The sequence below is a fragment of the Coenobita brevimanus genome, chromosome 101, assembly GCF_032717465.1.
Source record: "Coenobita brevimanus isolate Jiangsu-jjx chromosome 101, ASM3271746v2, whole genome shotgun sequence".
Lineage (NCBI taxonomy): Eukaryota > Metazoa > Arthropoda > Malacostraca > Decapoda > Coenobitidae > Coenobita > Coenobita brevimanus.
This window is the reverse complement of record NC_137054.1, coordinates 5,146,165-5,164,546: the sequence shown is the minus strand read 5'-3', so window position 1 is coordinate 5,164,546 and position 18,382 is coordinate 5,146,165. Positions and strand designations below refer to the sequence as shown.

General features: G+C 40.7%; 1 protein-coding gene across 1 annotated transcript in view; it reads left to right on the top strand.

The window, feature by feature from the left end:
- LOC145414898 (receptor-type tyrosine-protein phosphatase H-like) overlaps positions 1 to 18,382 on the top strand; it is a 34,633-nt gene that overhangs the window by 13,824 nt on the left and 2,427 nt on the right. The window contains exons 8-18 of the mRNA XM_080284315.1: positions 705 to 995; positions 1,352 to 1,572; positions 3,207 to 3,409; positions 4,546 to 4,654; positions 5,982 to 6,117; positions 7,867 to 7,943; positions 8,975 to 9,109; positions 10,831 to 10,956; positions 11,814 to 11,962; positions 13,029 to 13,173; positions 13,756 to 13,816. Of these exons, the coding sequence (XP_080140441.1) occupies positions 705 to 995; positions 1,352 to 1,572; positions 3,207 to 3,409; positions 4,546 to 4,654; positions 5,982 to 6,117; positions 7,867 to 7,943; positions 8,975 to 9,109; positions 10,831 to 10,956; positions 11,814 to 11,962; positions 13,029 to 13,173; positions 13,756 to 13,816 (1,653 nt within the window). The remainder of the gene's footprint in view (positions 1 to 704; positions 996 to 1,351; positions 1,573 to 3,206; positions 3,410 to 4,545; positions 4,655 to 5,981; positions 6,118 to 7,866; positions 7,944 to 8,974; positions 9,110 to 10,830; positions 10,957 to 11,813; positions 11,963 to 13,028; positions 13,174 to 13,755; positions 13,817 to 18,382) is intronic.

Below are 18,382 nucleotides of genomic sequence, written 5' to 3'. Positions count from 1 at the left end.
ATAGATAGATATACATATATATATATATATATATAGATAGATAGATAGATAGATAGATAGATAGATAGATAAATGAAAGATGGATGGATGGATAGAATAATGAGAGATCAAACCTAGATTTAACATAAAAACGGGAACGGAGCTATGGAAAAGAATTTATGTACTGTACGCGAATTTGAAGGTGGGAGGAGTTATGGTGCGCAGAGAAGAGGATAGAGGATGTAAATGACAGCATGAGAAAGCCAGATATGAAAATTCAATATCGGGATAGTTGGATGAAGTTGCACATGGACGGAGATGCACATGTCGGTGTTTTCGGACGGAGTGATTCTATTCTACAGATGTATGTGAAGGGCATCTCTATAGAAAACAATATGTGCAGATGGTTTTGCTTGTGAGTTAGAACAAGAATTACAAAGACTTGGTTAATGTGTGAATAACTGTGTATTTCATTTCGCTGGACATGCTGTTTGATATTTCTCATACTTTATTGATTCTTTCTCTCACAGTCCCTACCAGACCCACTTTGTAGAGCGAAAATTAGGTTTGGGATGATGATGATGAGGAGGAGGGGGAACAGGAAGAGAAGAAGAAGCATGAGGGAGGGGAAAGAAATTCACAACACTGTGGTAATGAAATTACCTCTAAAAACTATCACTGTATGTTGGAAGTCAGACCTCAAAAGTAGTGCGTCTGTCCCACAGCGCCACCCAGACCTGAGCCGGTGACCTGCACCAGCACAGAGGCGCGTCACTTAACTATATCCTGGCCGGAACCGGTCGCTGAGTGCTCTGTGACCCAGTACCTGTTGGACTATGACGGTGCTGTGCTGTGGTCCAATTGTACCGATGAGGGCTCAAATAATGCCACATCAAACTCCGCTAACCTGGATGGCCTGATACCGTGGACCAACTACAATGTGTGTGTTCGCGCTGAGGTTGTGGGTGGTCTGATGGGTGACAGCAGTTGCTGTGAGGCCACCACACTGCAGGCAGGTGAGTCTTACATGACCAGAACTGATCCGGTTTGGCCAGCAGTAATGAGCTTATGCACCCAGGTGTGCGCCTGTCTCAAATTACTGTGACCATAGACATACTAATCCTCGGATACACTACTAATTCAATAACTCTGATACTATATCCACTGCAAAGTGACTTGTCTGTAAGTCCCGCCCACTCACCCACCGCTTTGAGGATGGGAGGCCATACCCTTGATGCCAGGACTTCAGGAATGGGGTGGGGCTTAAGGGACAAGTTGCCTGGCGGTGGTTTACACTTTTGTATTGTAGTACTGGCATACTAATCTCCTAATGATGTATTATATTATTATTTTACTACTTTGCTGTCTGCAGCACCGGGTCCGCCAGCTAACCTCACGCAGTCGGGGTCAGACAGCAGCAGTGTCAGCGTGACCTGGCTGCCACCGGAAGAGGTCAACGGTAACCTCAGCGGTTACCGCCTCTCCTGGCAGCTTGGGAGCAGGAACCTGTCCCACAGGAACCTGTCGCACCTCGACCACAGTGCCACGATATCCGGGCTGGATGCAGACACCACCTACACCATCCAGCTCCAGGTACACCACCAACTGTCTGGCTCCCTGTACTGTACCACAATTGTGGTTCCTTGTAGCACACGTCTGGCTCCTTGTACCACACTTTTGGCTTATTATACTACAATTCTAAATCTTTCTACCACACTTTCGGCTCCCTGTAACACACCTCTGACTCACTGTACCACATTTCTGGCTCCTTGTACTACACTTCTAGCTCCTTGTACTACACTTCTGGCTCCTTGTACTACATTTCTGTCTCTTTGTACCAAAATTTTGACTCAATGTCTGCCTCTGTTCATCACACTCCTGGCTCCCTGTACCACAATTCTGACTCTTCGTGTCCAACATCTGAGTCCTTATACTTTTGTGCCACCACTCTGCCCCTGCCGACCTCCTCCTTGAATAATCCCTCAAGTTTCTTATAGCAAGTGTGAATAAAGCAAGTGAATGATTTTTGCTGGATTCTTCCAGTGGCTGACCAAGAACCGCCTTTTCTCCCTCGACTATTTACTGACGGAATTAAATAAGGCACCTGTCTGAAAAATAAAAAGCCCTTTTGCAGCGCCATACAGCCTCTAGAACAGGTGCAGGAGCCCTTCACACATCCCATCATGTGACCCCAAAGACAAACCATGTTTGCAAAGATTTTTATATTGAAAATTTAAAAAATACCTAAAGATTCTTTGTGAATACAACTTAGTCAAATACATAAGTGACCTTATGCAATCCAGTTTTATCTTAGAGTCCAAAAATATAGATTCTTAAGTTATAGACATAAAAATTCCAAAGTTAAGCCGTATTGAAATATTTTTGAGTAGATATTTTTTATGTAATTTAAGATTTTTTTTTATAACTATGGCCTTAGATTTATAAATATTTTAAAAGGGCTTCCTAGGGACCAAAAGCTCTGAGGGCTCGGTAACAAACAGCTAAACTGTTGTAGTTACACTAGGAATTTATACACTGCAAAGGTATTCTTCGCATCTCCTGTAACTTTGTACCCTAGTGTAAAAAAGAAAAAACTCTCTGGTAAAAGTTTATTTTTCATAACTGTCTAACTAAAGTATCACCAGAGTCAAACTTTGCTGCTTCACTGCCCATATTCCAGCTCTGCCCGAGTCCTGGGTTGTCATTCAGTGCAGTGGACATGTGGTAATGGTTTATGGAGGTGTCTGATGGTATGTGACATTAGACGTGAGTGATGCAGTATTTTGGAACCCATTATATCTGTACTGCATGTAACCATCCCTAGTGGATCTGTGCCATCGTGTGTAGTCAGTAGAGATGGTTACATGTAAGATTTTTTCTTTAATTAACAGAATAGAGGAACGAAAACCAGATGAACAAAAAAAATCCATACACCAGATTACAGGTGTCCTCCATTCATAAAAAATCTGCAACAGTTGGAGATGGTAACTTTTCCCAGTACTGCGTTGGTTATTCTCTTCATTAATGTCTAGCTTCCAACACCATTTCTGCCAGAGAGTCTGACTGTCCATCAATGTGACCTCTGAAGTGTGACACGAAATGGAGTTCTCTTATCTTAATCTAAGGAGGCTTTCTAATACTTTGTTTTTAAATACAGAAATACACTGGTATGGAATTGGTGATATGAAGCCTCGTTAACCGGTTAGATTTGGCCTGTGATCCTCCAGGCGGTGACTGACGAACAATACCTGGGTGAGGCGACGGAGGTAGAGGCGACGACGACCGCTGCGACGACACCCGTGGGAGCCATCGTGGGGGTCGTTCTGGGGGGCCTGGTGCTGCTGGCGCTGCTGGTGGCCGCCTTCATCTACAGGGACAAGATCAAGGCAGCAGCGGGGAGGCCAATTCGCAGATACATTCAGGGACAAAAGTTAGTCTAAAATTCCAGTGGCTGTTGTATTATGAAGGAAAAGTTCTTACAGAATTGTCTGGAAATAACAGTCTGATTACTAAGTTACTAAAATTTGCGTTTGTTTGAATAGTGTGAACAGTTTAGCAGACTACCCTCTCTCACTAAGGACTTTCCAGCACCCACTGTCCTATCTTGTATTTCTTTACTGATAAAACAGTAATGTAAAATAATAATAATAATAATAATAATAATAATAATAATAATAATAAAAATAATAATAATAATGATGATGATGATGATGATGATAATAATAATAATAATAATAATAATGATAATAATAATAATAATAATAATAACAACAACAACAACAACAATAATAATAATAATAATAATAATAATAATAATAATAATAATAATAATATCGTATCATGATTCTCCAAAGCACCATTTTTTTCCCTACAGGAAATCACTTGCATGGAAACATGACACATCCGTTTCAGTCGAACATTCAGATTAAAGAACTTAGTTGATATTCCTTATGTTGCTTAAGGTGGTAGGTGGTGGTGACCATCATTCACTCACTTGATATAGTGCTGCCTACTTCTTCCTTCACATTTGTAAATCTCCTTCTGTGTTTGCCCTCTTCTTTTCCTGTTTCTCTCATTATTCCTGTCACTTTTATTATTCTTTTTCCACTTCAGGCGATTCTGCGCTGAGTGCCAAGCCTAATGATTCCCTGCAATCCAGGAAACCATTTGCCACGCTTGGTGGTAACCATATACCCAAACAGCGGGATGATGTGGAGCCTACATTGGTGCCCATGTTAAAAGGGTGGAGGGACTGAAATATGGTGTCCATCCGGTAACCATACCTCCACACTGTTACCGGCGCCTCGCTGTGGCGAAACGCTGTTTGCCATAGGTGAACATTGGTTTACTGCACAAGGGCCCTGCAGGGGCGGTTGTTTACCTGCGGTTGATAGGTTTGCTCGGCAAGACAGACCGGGGTTACCCAACAAGCAGTTTAATGCTCTTGCGATTTATGAGAATTATGCCATAATGTATTCAGATAAAGTAAAGTGTAACCAAAAATTATTTAGAATCAGTCTATTTACAATAGCGTGTGTTTACCACAGCTTCTTTTTCTGCACACAGGCCCTCCAGGAAGAAAAGCTCCAAAACTCCCACCATCACCCTCGCTCCTGTTGGCAACACTTTGACTGAAGGTGACATCAAGAAGAAAGAGTTTATCAGATATGTCTATGTGAGTAACTGTATACATTGTTCATCAGTAGCAGACTATGCTCTAAAGCGAGTGTTTTACACACACACACACACACACACACACACACACACACACACACACACACACACACACACACACACACACACACACACACACATATCTATCTATCTATCTATCTATCTATCTGTCTATATGTATGTATGTATGTGTGTTTGTATGCATATGCACATACAGTATTTATATCAAAGTATCTAAGAAATAGACTCCTCAGATATTTTTGATCATTTTTACACAAACTGCGATAATGGCATATAATATATCATTTTACTCAGACATTCAATACTACTCAAAGGTATTTACTGACATTGCCTTGTGCTACAGTTCCTAATAAGTGACCAGCTCATCACAGTCCAAACACTTTAACAAACAGCACAGCTGCCTCTATGTACACGATGATCATCTCCAAACAACCACACCCTTCTGCATACCCATACAGATACAGAACACATATGTAGAACATTCAGTTTAGTTTTCTGAACACCGTACAACAAACAAACATGACACTGAAAACCACAAATTCACAAGGGAACACAGACACAGGAGCCTCTGGTGGTTGGGTTGACAACACGCCTTTGCCAGTCATCTAGATCTGAGTTGGATCCCATCAGAAACTGGACATTGGAGAGGGTACAGTTTCACATCCATACATGCGTTCTTATATAATCGTATTATACTGAGGTTCCCTCATTTTCGTATACAGAATGTCACTCACATGCACAAATTTCTACTGCACTTCTCTGCTTGCACTGCAGATGTCTCCCACACATACAGTATATTTGTCACATATGAAGTGAGAGAAGTGGTATTTTACGGCCTATCAGATCAGTTACTATGCAGGGTCATTGAAACACATGCACCTTAAAAGTTCATCATCAAGTTCCCCGCTCATTTCATTAGTGTGGTTGTGAGGCGCTACACTTCACTGATTAAACAGATCCACGAAAATTAGGACAACAAAGACACAGACACAAAACACATATAACCAATACAGAGACACAGGACAACAGAAGCACACACAAAATACACACCCAACAAAGACACACAGGACAACACAGGCACATACATATACAACAACACAAACATGGGACAGCAAAGACACACAAGACACATTCGCACAGGACAACAGACATACAGGGCAACTCACATACACACAGAGCAACACACACACAGGGCAACACTCACACGCACACAGGGTAACACACACACAGGGCAACACAATTAGGACAACACAATATGCACGTTTACAGGACGACACATCCTCTTGACCACTCCAATTTTACTTTAGGACCTGGAGCTTGATGGGGGTAGGAAAGCCGGACAGGAGCTGGCGGGTGTGAACAGAGCCAGTGCCACCTGTCCAATCACCACTGCCCTTGACCTGCACAACTCAGCTAAGAACCGCGACGACATCTGCCTCCCATGTGCGTAGTGGCTCATGACAGATAAACAAGATATTGGGTATTTTCGAGTGTAGTTTATGCATTTGACCATGACTCTCTCATGATCCCATGTCACTTCTTAACACAGACCACAGATATAGTTTGGAATATAGTTCATGGATTTAACCACAACACCATTAGGTTTCCATATGCGTAGCTTCTTAACCTTTTCAGTCTGATGACGCATTTCTTAAGTTTACTGTCTCTAGACGATTTTATGAAGCTTAGATGAGTCCACTGGAAGTGAACAGTATATATATATATATATATACTGTATATATATATATATATATATATATATATATATATATAAATATATATATATATATATATAAGAATGTGAGTTTGCCACATTATAACGTAAATCACCCACTCGGCTATCCTATAACTGCCCCAGATCACCCCACTGGAGGTCAGGACACAAATTTATACAGTAATCTCCTAGCTTGTCCTCAGATGGTGGAAATGTAAATTTGCTTTCTCGCAAATTTGTTCCCTGCTGCTTTGAATATAAATTTATGAGTTTCAGTTTTGCATATAGTATTATGAATCTGTATGACGTGCGCGTGTCTGAACTTCCCAGACACGGAGACACTTGCTGAGTCACTCATCCATAACTAACTTCCCTCTCTCCCTCCCGACCACCCTTCCTTTGACTGTCTGTCTGTCTGTCTGTCTTTATTCCGTCACTCCCTACCCCTCTCTGAAATAATAATTACTCGAGTCTAGGTACTCCCTGACTGGACAGGCGGTGCTCGTAAATATATATGATATAGTGAATGCTTTGAAGTCAAATGCAATTATTTAAGGTTCATCCTGATTAGTTAGGATGTTTGGAACTGTTTTAGCCAGGGAAAACAATCTGTTGTCGAGCCAGAAGATGTTACTGATGTTGTGGTGGTCCAATGTTAAAGTGAATGTGAAACCACAGGATTGTAGGCTGAAGTTGTCCTTCTGCAGTCCACTATATTCCATTCAGGGGACAGAGAGAACTGAGGAGCATGTTTATGAACTGGGAGTGAGACCACTTGGTTATATCAGTGCCACCATGTGAAGGCTTCCATTTCCAGTACGTATCAGGAGAGCTACAGCAATAAATCAAAGCTCAGATCAACATATGACTAACACAGGTTGTGATGCTGATTAAGGAATGGTTTCAGTGTCATAAGTAAGTAATGAAGATTACTGGAAAGTGTTTAGGGTCCAATCGAGGTATTATCTTTAAAAAGTCTGGACAAAGAAAAGTGAAAGAAACATCTAAAGCAAACTAAGAACATTTGAAATATGCCGGTACTGTATCAGATGCCTTCGCCCACAGTACAGCCATTACTGGATACTTTGTTTTACTTTGTAGTTGAAATGGGTCTCTATACAGTATACTATTTGGACAGGCAAAAAATGCACCGACAAAACCCCCCAAACACCCTAATGAGAATAATTGTGCATTTCTCTCTTATGCCCATATCAAATACATCTTACTATTAGCCTGAGCAAGATTTTTGTCTGCATACATTCTTGAAAAATTAACCAGACAAAAAGATAATAATCATGATAACTACTGTGCTCAGTTAAAGCCTCATTTACTACATGAAATCAGTACACAGGCTAAACTGAAGAACAAATAATTATACAGACAAATCAATACAATGTACACTTTTTGATGGGGGTATTCTACATCAATGAAATATATGTTTTTATTTTTTCCCTCCTTGTTGCAAACTGGGAGAGCAGTCGACAACAACCGAGTAAAGCTGAAGCCTCTGCCAGGACAGCCGGGTTCCGACTACATCAACGCCAGCTTCATTAAGGTGTATTGATGTTACCAGCATGATGTACTCTTTCGCGCATAACAAGCGAGCGAGCTTTTGTAATAATTTTCTCTTTCGCACAGTGTTATGGTGCGATAATAGTTCTGTGAACCATCCAATTCGACACTGAATTGAACGAACTAGCGTCTAGAGGGGATAAAATAGCCACTCTAGTAGGCAAAAAGTTATTAGCCTGTGAAAAGCTTGACGATCGGGTCGGGCAGGGTAGCTCATTGTATTTTTCTGCCCATACACCGACAGTTAACTTCCCTCGCTCACTTGTAATCACTCTTACTCACTGCCATCACAGTCACACCAACACGTCTTGTCACATTCCAGCAATTTAGTCGAGGAGTGAAACAATGTCAAGTGTATGAGGGTGAGGTAAGGAATGAGCGAAAACAAGGATATTTGAGTAACTGAGGGCATAATTCTCTGATAGGTGGTGGCGTCTACCGTTGTTAATTTATGTAACGTCTCCTTCAAAGGACTATAGTGAGTGACGATTGACATTATTTCTTTTAGTCAAGGAAAACTTTTGCTTTGTTTAATGATAACCATAAAACTAAACGAATGAGTAGTGATCTAGTAAGTTAAATTCGTACAACTGAATGTGGGCGATAAGGATCTACATTCAAACTTACTTTGGATACACTTTGATACAACGCCACACTGGATTGAGAAACTGGACACTTTTGCATTGTATGTCGGAATTAAGGAGCATAGTCACAGGCCCCTACGTTCCTGATAAGAGAATAAGTGGTTGGATTTTAGACAGATAGATAGATTGATGGGTAGATAGACAGATAAATTACTAAGCTGTTGGCTACATACAACATGTTACCACGAATTCTTGAATTTAGATGGGAGAGTTATATCCAGGTTCAAGGACATGACATTGTTAGTTTAGGAGCATCTGAGCTAAACTAAATTATTCCTATAACAGGATGAGCCAATGGAATGAATTATTTATGTAGTCATTTAATTTACTGTATAATATTCTCTCTCTCTGATGTGCTCTTGCTCCGCAGGATGCAGAGGGGAGAAACGCCTTCGTAGCGACGCAGGGACCCATGACCAACACTGTGGAGGACTTCTGGCGGATGGTGTGGGAGTTGGAGGTGCGAACAGTTGTCATGCTGGGCAATCTTACAGAGAGAGGCAAGGTGGGTGGGACTCCCGTGGTTACATATGCTGGACATAATGCCTAGTAATGTTTTCCAGATCCCAACACCTACATAATGATAGAATTCGCCGATAGTATTAGTGGTCAAGCAACTTTTCTATATCTTCTGACATTACTGCATTTTAATGAGTGTTATCATCCTTGAAAAATTTGTCTCAGGAACACCAGTACTGTGTCTGCATTTTTCTGTGATTGCATGCGTGCTTAGACATTAATGTTTATTTGCATGTGTTCGTGTTTTTCTGTGTTTGTTCGAATATTTGTGTGTGCTTGTTTATGTGTGAGTATGCGTGTTTGTTTGTTTGTTTGAAATGCTTGTCGAGATTTTAAAACTAGAAGTGCATATACAAGTCAAAAATATTCTACTTAAATATTTCGTCACTGATCAGGTTTGTGTAGGTAACTAATAACTATGCTGTACCAGTCAGTCCAACAACACCCTACTTCGGCCAAAGGACAGTATTCTGAGTGGCATACGGGGCGTAACACCATCTCCTGAGTAGTGATTACGTTTGTTTTACACATCACACCTTGGTATTCTCTTGCCTGTCGACATAATTTGCATCAATAACATACTGCACAAGAGGATAATGAGGTGTGGTGTACAAAATCAATCGCCAAGGAAGAGGTGTTGTGAAAACTATTATGCCACTTGGAAAAAGACCCGAGGACAGTCCGCGGCGTTGGTGGGTACAGGTCCATGCTGCCATAGTCTAAGATCATTTAGCAGTAGATCATCCTCCGTTTCTGGCCGCGTTGAACAAAACATACATATCTCCGGGCAACTTTAAGATTCGGTAGCAGTGACTAAGCGGACGACAGTTTCCAAGCCAAGAGTTTACTACAAAAATCGCACTTGGAGAGGCTTTCGTGATATCCCTGGACATATTCCGAAGAACCCATATAATATCATTACAGTACTTACAGGGAATGTGTGTAACCAGTGATGTCATGAAATCATTAGGGATTTCTTAAAATGTGTTTAAATTAGGGTGAGTTAATTCAGGTTAGGTTATTAAGGCTGTGATTAGGTTAGGCTAGGATAATCTAGGTTAAGTTTAGGTTAGGTTAGGCTAGGTTAGTTAGGATAGGTTAGGTTAGGTTAATTTAGGCTATATGAATGCAGAGTTGCGTTTAGCGTTCTTATAAATTAGCCTAACCTAATCTAAACATAACCTAGATTATCCCAGCCTAACCTAACCGCAGCCTAAATTAACCTAATTTAACCTATCTTGATTTAAACTCATTTCACGAATTCCCTAAGAATTTAAAGAAATCACCTGTTACACAAATTCCCTGGAACGTATACCGGTATATATGTTATTGTCATTTTGCGAAATCGATCATTTTGCAGATTTCCCCTGTCAATTTGCAAAGAAACGAAAAGCCTGGTAAGTTTTAGGTTAGGTTAGGTTAGGTTAGGTTAGGTTAGGTAAGGTTGAGTTTGCAAAATTACCTTCCTAACCTAACCTAAAACTTATCAGGCTTTTGGTTTCTTTGAAAATTGACCAGGAAACTTGCAAAATGATCGATTTCGCAAAATAACCGTAACATGCTTGCATGAGTCGTCCTTGGTCACCTAATGGTGGCTCCCCAAGCTACTCGATCTCTGGCAGTCCCGAGCAGCGTGGATAGCCGCCATTAGGTGAGGATGTAGTGAATTATCATTATTGATGGTGTGGTGTGGTGTGTTTGGCACAGGAGGTGTGCTGTCAATATTGGCCAGAATACCGTGATGACTGGAGGCAGTTCGGCCAGCTCAGCGTCCAATACAAGCTGGAGGAGAAGAGTTCACTGTACACCATCCGATATCTGCAGCTCGTCAAGGTGAGTCTGAGGCATTTATGTTGATATTAGGGTCACTGTAATGGTTTACCGGTGGAAAGACGTAACTTGTATTAAATATTTATAAATTATGATAAAATATTTGATACAGTATAGTTATCGTTGTCATATATTCGTCTTTCTTAATCTTCTTTCGTTATGATAAAGGCTGTCGCCTTAGTGACATCGTAGGTATGATGACAAGGAAACTGATGGAGATTTATCATTTTAATGACATTGCTGTCAGGATATCGAGGATTGGTCGGTTATTTATGGTCTACCCAGTGTTCTCACTCAATTCGCTGATATAATAAACTGTATACAAATTCTGTCGTAGTAATAGTAATTCACCCGAGATTTATTCTTTCCTCTGTGTTCCCCACTTTATCGTCCCTTTTGATTTTCATATAACCCTGTGTCTTATTTATTCCTGCAAATCAAGCGTTATCTCCTGATAAAAAATGGTAACCACTACTGTGTTAGTTAAACAGCGCATCATTCTGAACTGATGTATTTTTATGTAATGTTTAAAGTAATACTGATTAGTTTTTAGGCAAAGGTTTTCCTCATTACTGCGTTTTTATCAGTACAATTGACGTACCGTGTAGAAAACTTTGCTTAGCATTATACACACAAAAGTAAGGGTGTGTAAATTTGCTAAAAAAGAAAAAAAGTTCTGGTACACACACCTAACGAGAAAGCAGAACGGTGGACGGGAGGTCAATCATCCTATTAAACAAAACCAGATTGTAATGATTATGTATTGTCCTCAATCACATACTGAATACCTACCCAGTGTACTGTGGGAAATAAGGCATGGGTAATGATGATGATGATGATGATGATATACCTGGCGGCAGGGGTCAGAGCAGCGGCCAGTGAAGCAGTATCACCTGACCGTCTGGCCTGTAGAAGGGGTTCCTCGCTCCCCCAGCCTCCTCCTGGACTTCACCATGGCCATCAGACTCAACACGCCCCAAACCCCTCCACCCATCCTCGTCCACTGCAGGTATTTCTCTCTCTCTCTCTCTCTCTCTCTCTCTCTCTCTCTCATCATCATCATCATCATCATCATCATCATCATCATCCTCTGTTAGTCCTCGTCCACTGCAGGACTGGTATTATTAGGATATCGTTATGATATATCTTTGGATCTCATGTAGGTAGTGCACGCCACCACTTGGGTGCTGCTTGCCACTGCATCTTTTTTTAATTACCGTGCATTGCATAACCTCATACAGTGCAGTGGACTGGCAGCAGCAAGAGTACGTACTGTACCAGAGGACTTGCGGTACGTCATATCCCTAGTAATTATTGGAATTTTCATTGATATATTTCAGACAGATAGCAACTGATAAGATCGACCGGAGGAGCAGACCTGCTATACAAACGTCTCTGTCCCCCCCCATCCCCAGAAAGGAGAGTAGTGGACTGCAGGATTAGGAAAATTTCGATTTCGATCGGCAACTTGGCGGATTCACGTTCAGATGAGCCTGGGGTAGCAGCTTCTACTACTACTGCTACAAGTACGAAGATACAGACGTAAACTAGTGTGCATTATCGTTATGCTATAGAAGGAAGAGAAGTTGTCATTTGGGGTCTCTCAAACCCAGTAGGTGCATTATAGTCCAGCACAGGAGACAAACCACGGAAAGTATTCAGCCAGGATATTAGTTTTTTTTTTTTTTACAGTAACAGAACAGAGGAAGGAAAGACAAAAGAATAAAAAAAATAATTCATTCACCTGATTACAGGTGTCCTCCATTCTAACGCCTTTTCTTTACCCGTTTATTTCTTCACAGCACTCAGTAATACTCTCTTGTACGATATTATTGCAAAATTAATAATGTACATAACAAACACATTACTGACGTGCAAGAAAATAACAAGGAGATAACATGCAAGATCAATCTCTATGGAAGGGGTGCTGGAAAGCCTCATAAGTCGACGATACTAAGGTCTCAGAACTTATCCTCAGTATTTCCTGTTTTTTCATTTATAATATCCCCCTGTCTCTTCTGTTTCTACCCCATCCCCTGCCCCTGCCACCACTCTGATCCTTCCCCTACTCCCAGGGACGGATGTGGCGTGACGGGCGTATTCCTGGCCTTCTGGACCCTGATGGCCGACGTGGAGGCCCACCCTGCCACACCCACCCTCAACATCAGGCACACCCTGCTGACACTGCGTAATTGTCGTCCCCACCTGGTGCAGACGCAGGTGTGTGTGTGTGTGTGTGTGTGTGTGTGTGTGTGTGTGTGTGTGTGTGTACTCTAAAACACTGGCACGTAGTGACAGAAGGCGAGTCGTTTTTTCCCTGACTGAGCTAGGTTACAGGGTAAGTGAACCTAAAAGTGAGGTGCGAGATGTTACCACTATAGTCAGGTATCAGGTTATCTAGAGAAGGTTCAGCCTGATGTCCCTAGTGACCTCTACAACAACAAGGTGAATCATCACCACTTTGGAATCCATGTAACTGCGCAAATCATTTTTGGAATTACAACAGTTCTGTGACAGCTGTATCCCGAGATACTGTTTGTACCGAAACCTCCACAAGAGAAAATATATATATATATATATATATATATATATATATATATATATATATATATATATATATATATATATATATATATGGATAGATAGGCAGACAAATAGATGGACAAATGGATACTGATAGATATATATACACAACAGTTTTGCTCTACTAGGCCCTTCACAACAGAGAATGAAATAGGTGTTAAGTAAAAGTGTCTCACCTGTGCCTAAGCTAATCCTTGCTCCTCTTTTACCTCCCCTCAGGATCAGTACCTGTACCTGTATAAGTGTGTGGTCAACTACATGACCACCCACCACCCGGGAGGTAAGGCACAGAGAGTCATTGACTTTATAACAGATTCATAAATAGAGTTACGAAGTAGTCTTAAGTTTTCCGATAACAGATTTGCAGTATAGGAAGCAAAATATATAACATATATACTGTAATTCTAGTAACTCATAAATTTCAGCAAAAAACCTGCTGATTGTATGCTCCTGATGCAACTAAACCAGACTTAATGTTTTACGTCCAAATATTATCAGTGCTACGAAAATAGTAATGTGTGTCTCTTGAGCGCTGTAGGAAAGGTATGTGGAAGAATTATCATAGAGAATCAAAGATATATCAGAGGGCCTGGTGAGTGACGAAGAGGGTGGCTTTAGGAATTGTAAATGATGTGCGGATCAGATATTTACAATGAAACAGATAATGGAGAAAACCTGTGAGAACTACAAGGTATTCATGACAAGTTAAACTCAGGGATTGTGGAAGGTTTTGCTTCTGTATGGTGTAGATGGTAAATTACTGAGTGTCATTAAGAGCTTTTACGAAGGTACTGAAGCTTGCTCAAGGGTACGAGTAGATGGGCATATAAGTCTATCTATCTATCTATAGCCCGACGCCCTAATCCCGCAAAGGGTGGCCGCAGACAAAACGCCTCCAAGTCACTCTGTCACCCACCATTCGACTACCCTCCCCCCAACTCACCCCCCCCTCCCTCATATACCTCTCAACTCCATCCCTCCACCTCATCCTCGGTCTACCCCTCCCTCTCCCTCCCTCCACCTCACCTACATGCACCCTCTTAGTCAGTCTTTCATTCTGCATATAAGTGAATGACTCAAATTTAGTGTAGGCGTGAGACAAGGTTGTGTAATATCCCCATGACTGTTCAGAATGTTCACGGTTGGGATTGTGAAAGAGGTGAAAACACGAATAATGAAGAGAGGGATAACGCTGGTAATTAATGATGAAGGATGGAGCGACTCAAATCTGATGTATGCAGATTATGCAGCGCTGCTTGCAATTAGCGGACAAAAGCTTGGTATACTGGCGCAGAGTTTTGTAGATGTGTATGAGCCTCATACCTTGAAAATAAAGATAAATAAGAGTAAAATGATGGTTGCTGAGAGAAAAATGTGACTCGTAGTATGAAGCTACAGTGAATGTAGTGAGACCAAATTTTGTAAGAGAGGATTCCGGGGTTTGAATGTTGAGTGAATGGGATTGTGACCTATTTACTAGGGCAAACTTTGGTTGGTACCTCCGTCTGTCGAACTGATTATGGCTCTCTGGACACTACCTCACCCTACCCTAGAGTGGGAAAGGAGGTCTGGATGATTATGTCAAATGAAAAGCTTGGAATCATATACTGATAGCCTCTAACTGACGCACTAGTAAAACAATTTAAAATTGCTGAGATGTCGAAGCCATAGCCATATCAAGAAAGCATGCCTAAAATGGGTGATTATGTGCCCCCCATTTTGTGTTTGTTGTTTTAGCCACAGGGTCATCTTGATGTGAACTGGTGGAATGCAAGCTAAAGCAGCCCTTCACCTACAGTCCATCATCTTCCATTCAGGGGAAATAGGTGAATGGTGTTTGTCTAACCGAGTAATGAGCGGCGTTTGTATATCACTGGCACAGCATGTGGCCTGTGCTAAATGCAATCCAGCCAACAAAACGATAAACTTCCTGCTGTGGTCATTAAACAACAATCCGTTAAGTTATTTACTTGGCAACCAAGAAAACATTAGAATTCAAAAGGTCTCTGAACTTCGTATTTGTTTATTATGATAAAGCACTTTTTTGTGTAAGGACTGCGGCAATGATGAAATCGTCAAAGGAAAATGAGGTGTAATAGAAATGTCTTTAGAGACTATAAGACATCTGGAGAGACAGCTCTGCTGCCATAAAATTACGTTATGACAGGAACAGGATAGCCTACCAATAAAGAAGGGTGTAAAACAAGGAGACACAAAGCCTCCCTGCTTTTGTTTTACTTGTTTTCATCTCATGGAAAGCCATGTTCGTTATAGCCTACCTTGTAACAAACAGCCTCGAAAGGACGAATAAGTCTTTTGCTGTCTGCTTTCCTTTGTACAGTTATTCTCTGTTTGCTTGGAACACGTTTGCTTGAATTTGCATTGTGATGAATTAATAATCTGACATAAAGGATGAACAGCTAAACAATGTACAGTTGGCTAATGACATTTCATTTTAGTGAACTATAAATAGGATGCACAGTACAGATGTACAGTATACCTCACTGCTCGGGTGGTTATTGCCAAGTCAACTTACTTTCATTATTGAGGGAGTTGTATTCCGTCCTCTGTCATCCCGCCTCACAGTGTGTTCTGTATTGCAGTGTGTGAGGAGATCTACGAGAACCCAGACGGATATATACGCCAGCGGTAACGTCAGATCCGTCAGTTACTCCGCCAGATGTGCACTGCCCTGCCAACTGATTCACTTCCCAACCAACCGGTTCATTCATTTGCATCTCGTAAGCAGAACGACAGATTGACAGAATGTTGTCCTGTATATCAGTAGTTGACTAGACTGTTCCCATGACGAGGCACAACCACCTGTTTGGGAAAGATTGTAACGTTGATATCTGACCCATGACCTTCACCTACCAACCTGAAGAAAAGGAGGATTCTATCTGTCTATCTATCAATATATTTTTATAGCCAGGTAAGATACCTCCTTGTAAAAAAACGAGGTTGAATGTAACTGCAGTTTTTGCATTAATTTATGCTCGATGCTTTTGATGCGTCGGGCTAAGCTACGTTGATTTTCATTTAGACTTCTGAAGTTCTGTGTAGCTGTTCAAATGTTAGTGTTCTTGGTGACGTTTCGTTCCTTCCTGGGAACATCTTCAGACCAATCTGATGGCAGCTGAAGCGAGACTCATCATATAGAGGATAGCCTAGAGATCGCACTACTGCTCTAAATATAGCTCAAACCTCCCCACGGAAATTCTAAAAATTTTATATTGGATAATAAGTACGGATAATTACTATCATATTGATATGTGTTAAAATATGCCCACAGATACATTGATTGGCATTTCAAATCAATATTTAGCTATGTAAAATAGAAGTCTGTCAAAGCGAGTTGGCGAGCTGAAGGTGAAAATACTTCCTCTGACTTAGCACGGTTACGCTCTAAATCCTGATTTTTTAATTAACAGTGAAACACAAACTTTAGACCGGATTTCCAATAATTAGGTGTGTATGAACTTATATGGTCATAAAAATTATAACATTTTCAAATTAAAAGTGCCGATTCAGTAAATGGCCACCGATTCATTATTTCGTCGCACCGCAAAACCGTGATGAGAGAAAACGGCTAGTATTATCAATTTTAAGCTCTGCCATAGCTTCCGGGCATTGAGGTACAAAGAAGAATCCTGATATGTATGAGGCTGTAGTTTGGGTATGTGACTGTTTCATTGGGTTCATACAATTGAGGTATTTATTGCATGTGGTATAATGGAAACTGAATATCGTGTTACTATTCTGGTACAGGAGTTAGCGATATGAAGCCAGCAATTGGTTTTATAATTCCTAGTATGACTCTCTGCATGGTGGATGGCTATATATTAATTTTGTGCAGTGTTACGGGTATTTTAAGTGATTCTAGTGTATAAGGTTCATTTGTAATAAATGTAAGCTGTGCTGAATACTGTGATTTTGTTTAACCTAAGCAGGACTTTCGTAAACTAAATCAAGGATGGATAGATGATAATTTCATGGAATCAGAGGAAGACGAGCCCAAGTGACTGCTGTTGGGGGTAAACATTTCTCTTTGTTTAATACCATATATATATATATATATATATATATATATATAGCGTGCTTCTTACCCAGCAGTTGACCAACAGAACTCAATAATCGTATCCACTCAAGACCTAACAGAGAGATTAATGAAGGAGGATCTAGTAAAGAAAGTGGTTTATGATGAAACATTTTTGTTCTCTCTCAACGCTTGATGGGAGAAAATGAAGTCTAGGGTAGGCTATTATATCATTACTTGGGGCAGTGAGTGCACTCTCACTTCTTATTTATTTTTCATTTTTTCACATGTTCGTACTATAAGTCGCCTGGTTGTTGGTGATATTACCAATTCACTCCAATTACGCATTTTTAGGTATTATTGTGCTATGGGACAACACCTTCAGTTTGTTTTTTATTATTACCTGTTAATATTACAGTCATAGGTTAGATTAGGTGGGGTTAGGCTAAGTTTGGTTAGTTAGTATTTGGTTTAGTTAGGTTAGGTTAAGTTAGGATAGGACACAACGAAAACTCGGGAAAAATATTATTTCGTCTTCCAAAGAGGTACTCTCCGAAACGACAAATTTGCCCATTTTAATTTTTATTCTCGTAACAGCAAGATGATTTTATTCATCTCAGGATAGACTATTAAAAGTGGAGAGGGGCCTGCAGACCTTTTTTGAAACTGTTTACATGTTTGCTCTTACTAACCAGATATTCCAGGACTGCCATATCAGAGAGAGCTCTTGTAATAGGTTATCAGGGATAAATAAGAAATCGCCTTCCTTGGGGAAATACCCAAGCTTATTTTGTTTTTGTAGTCATGCTT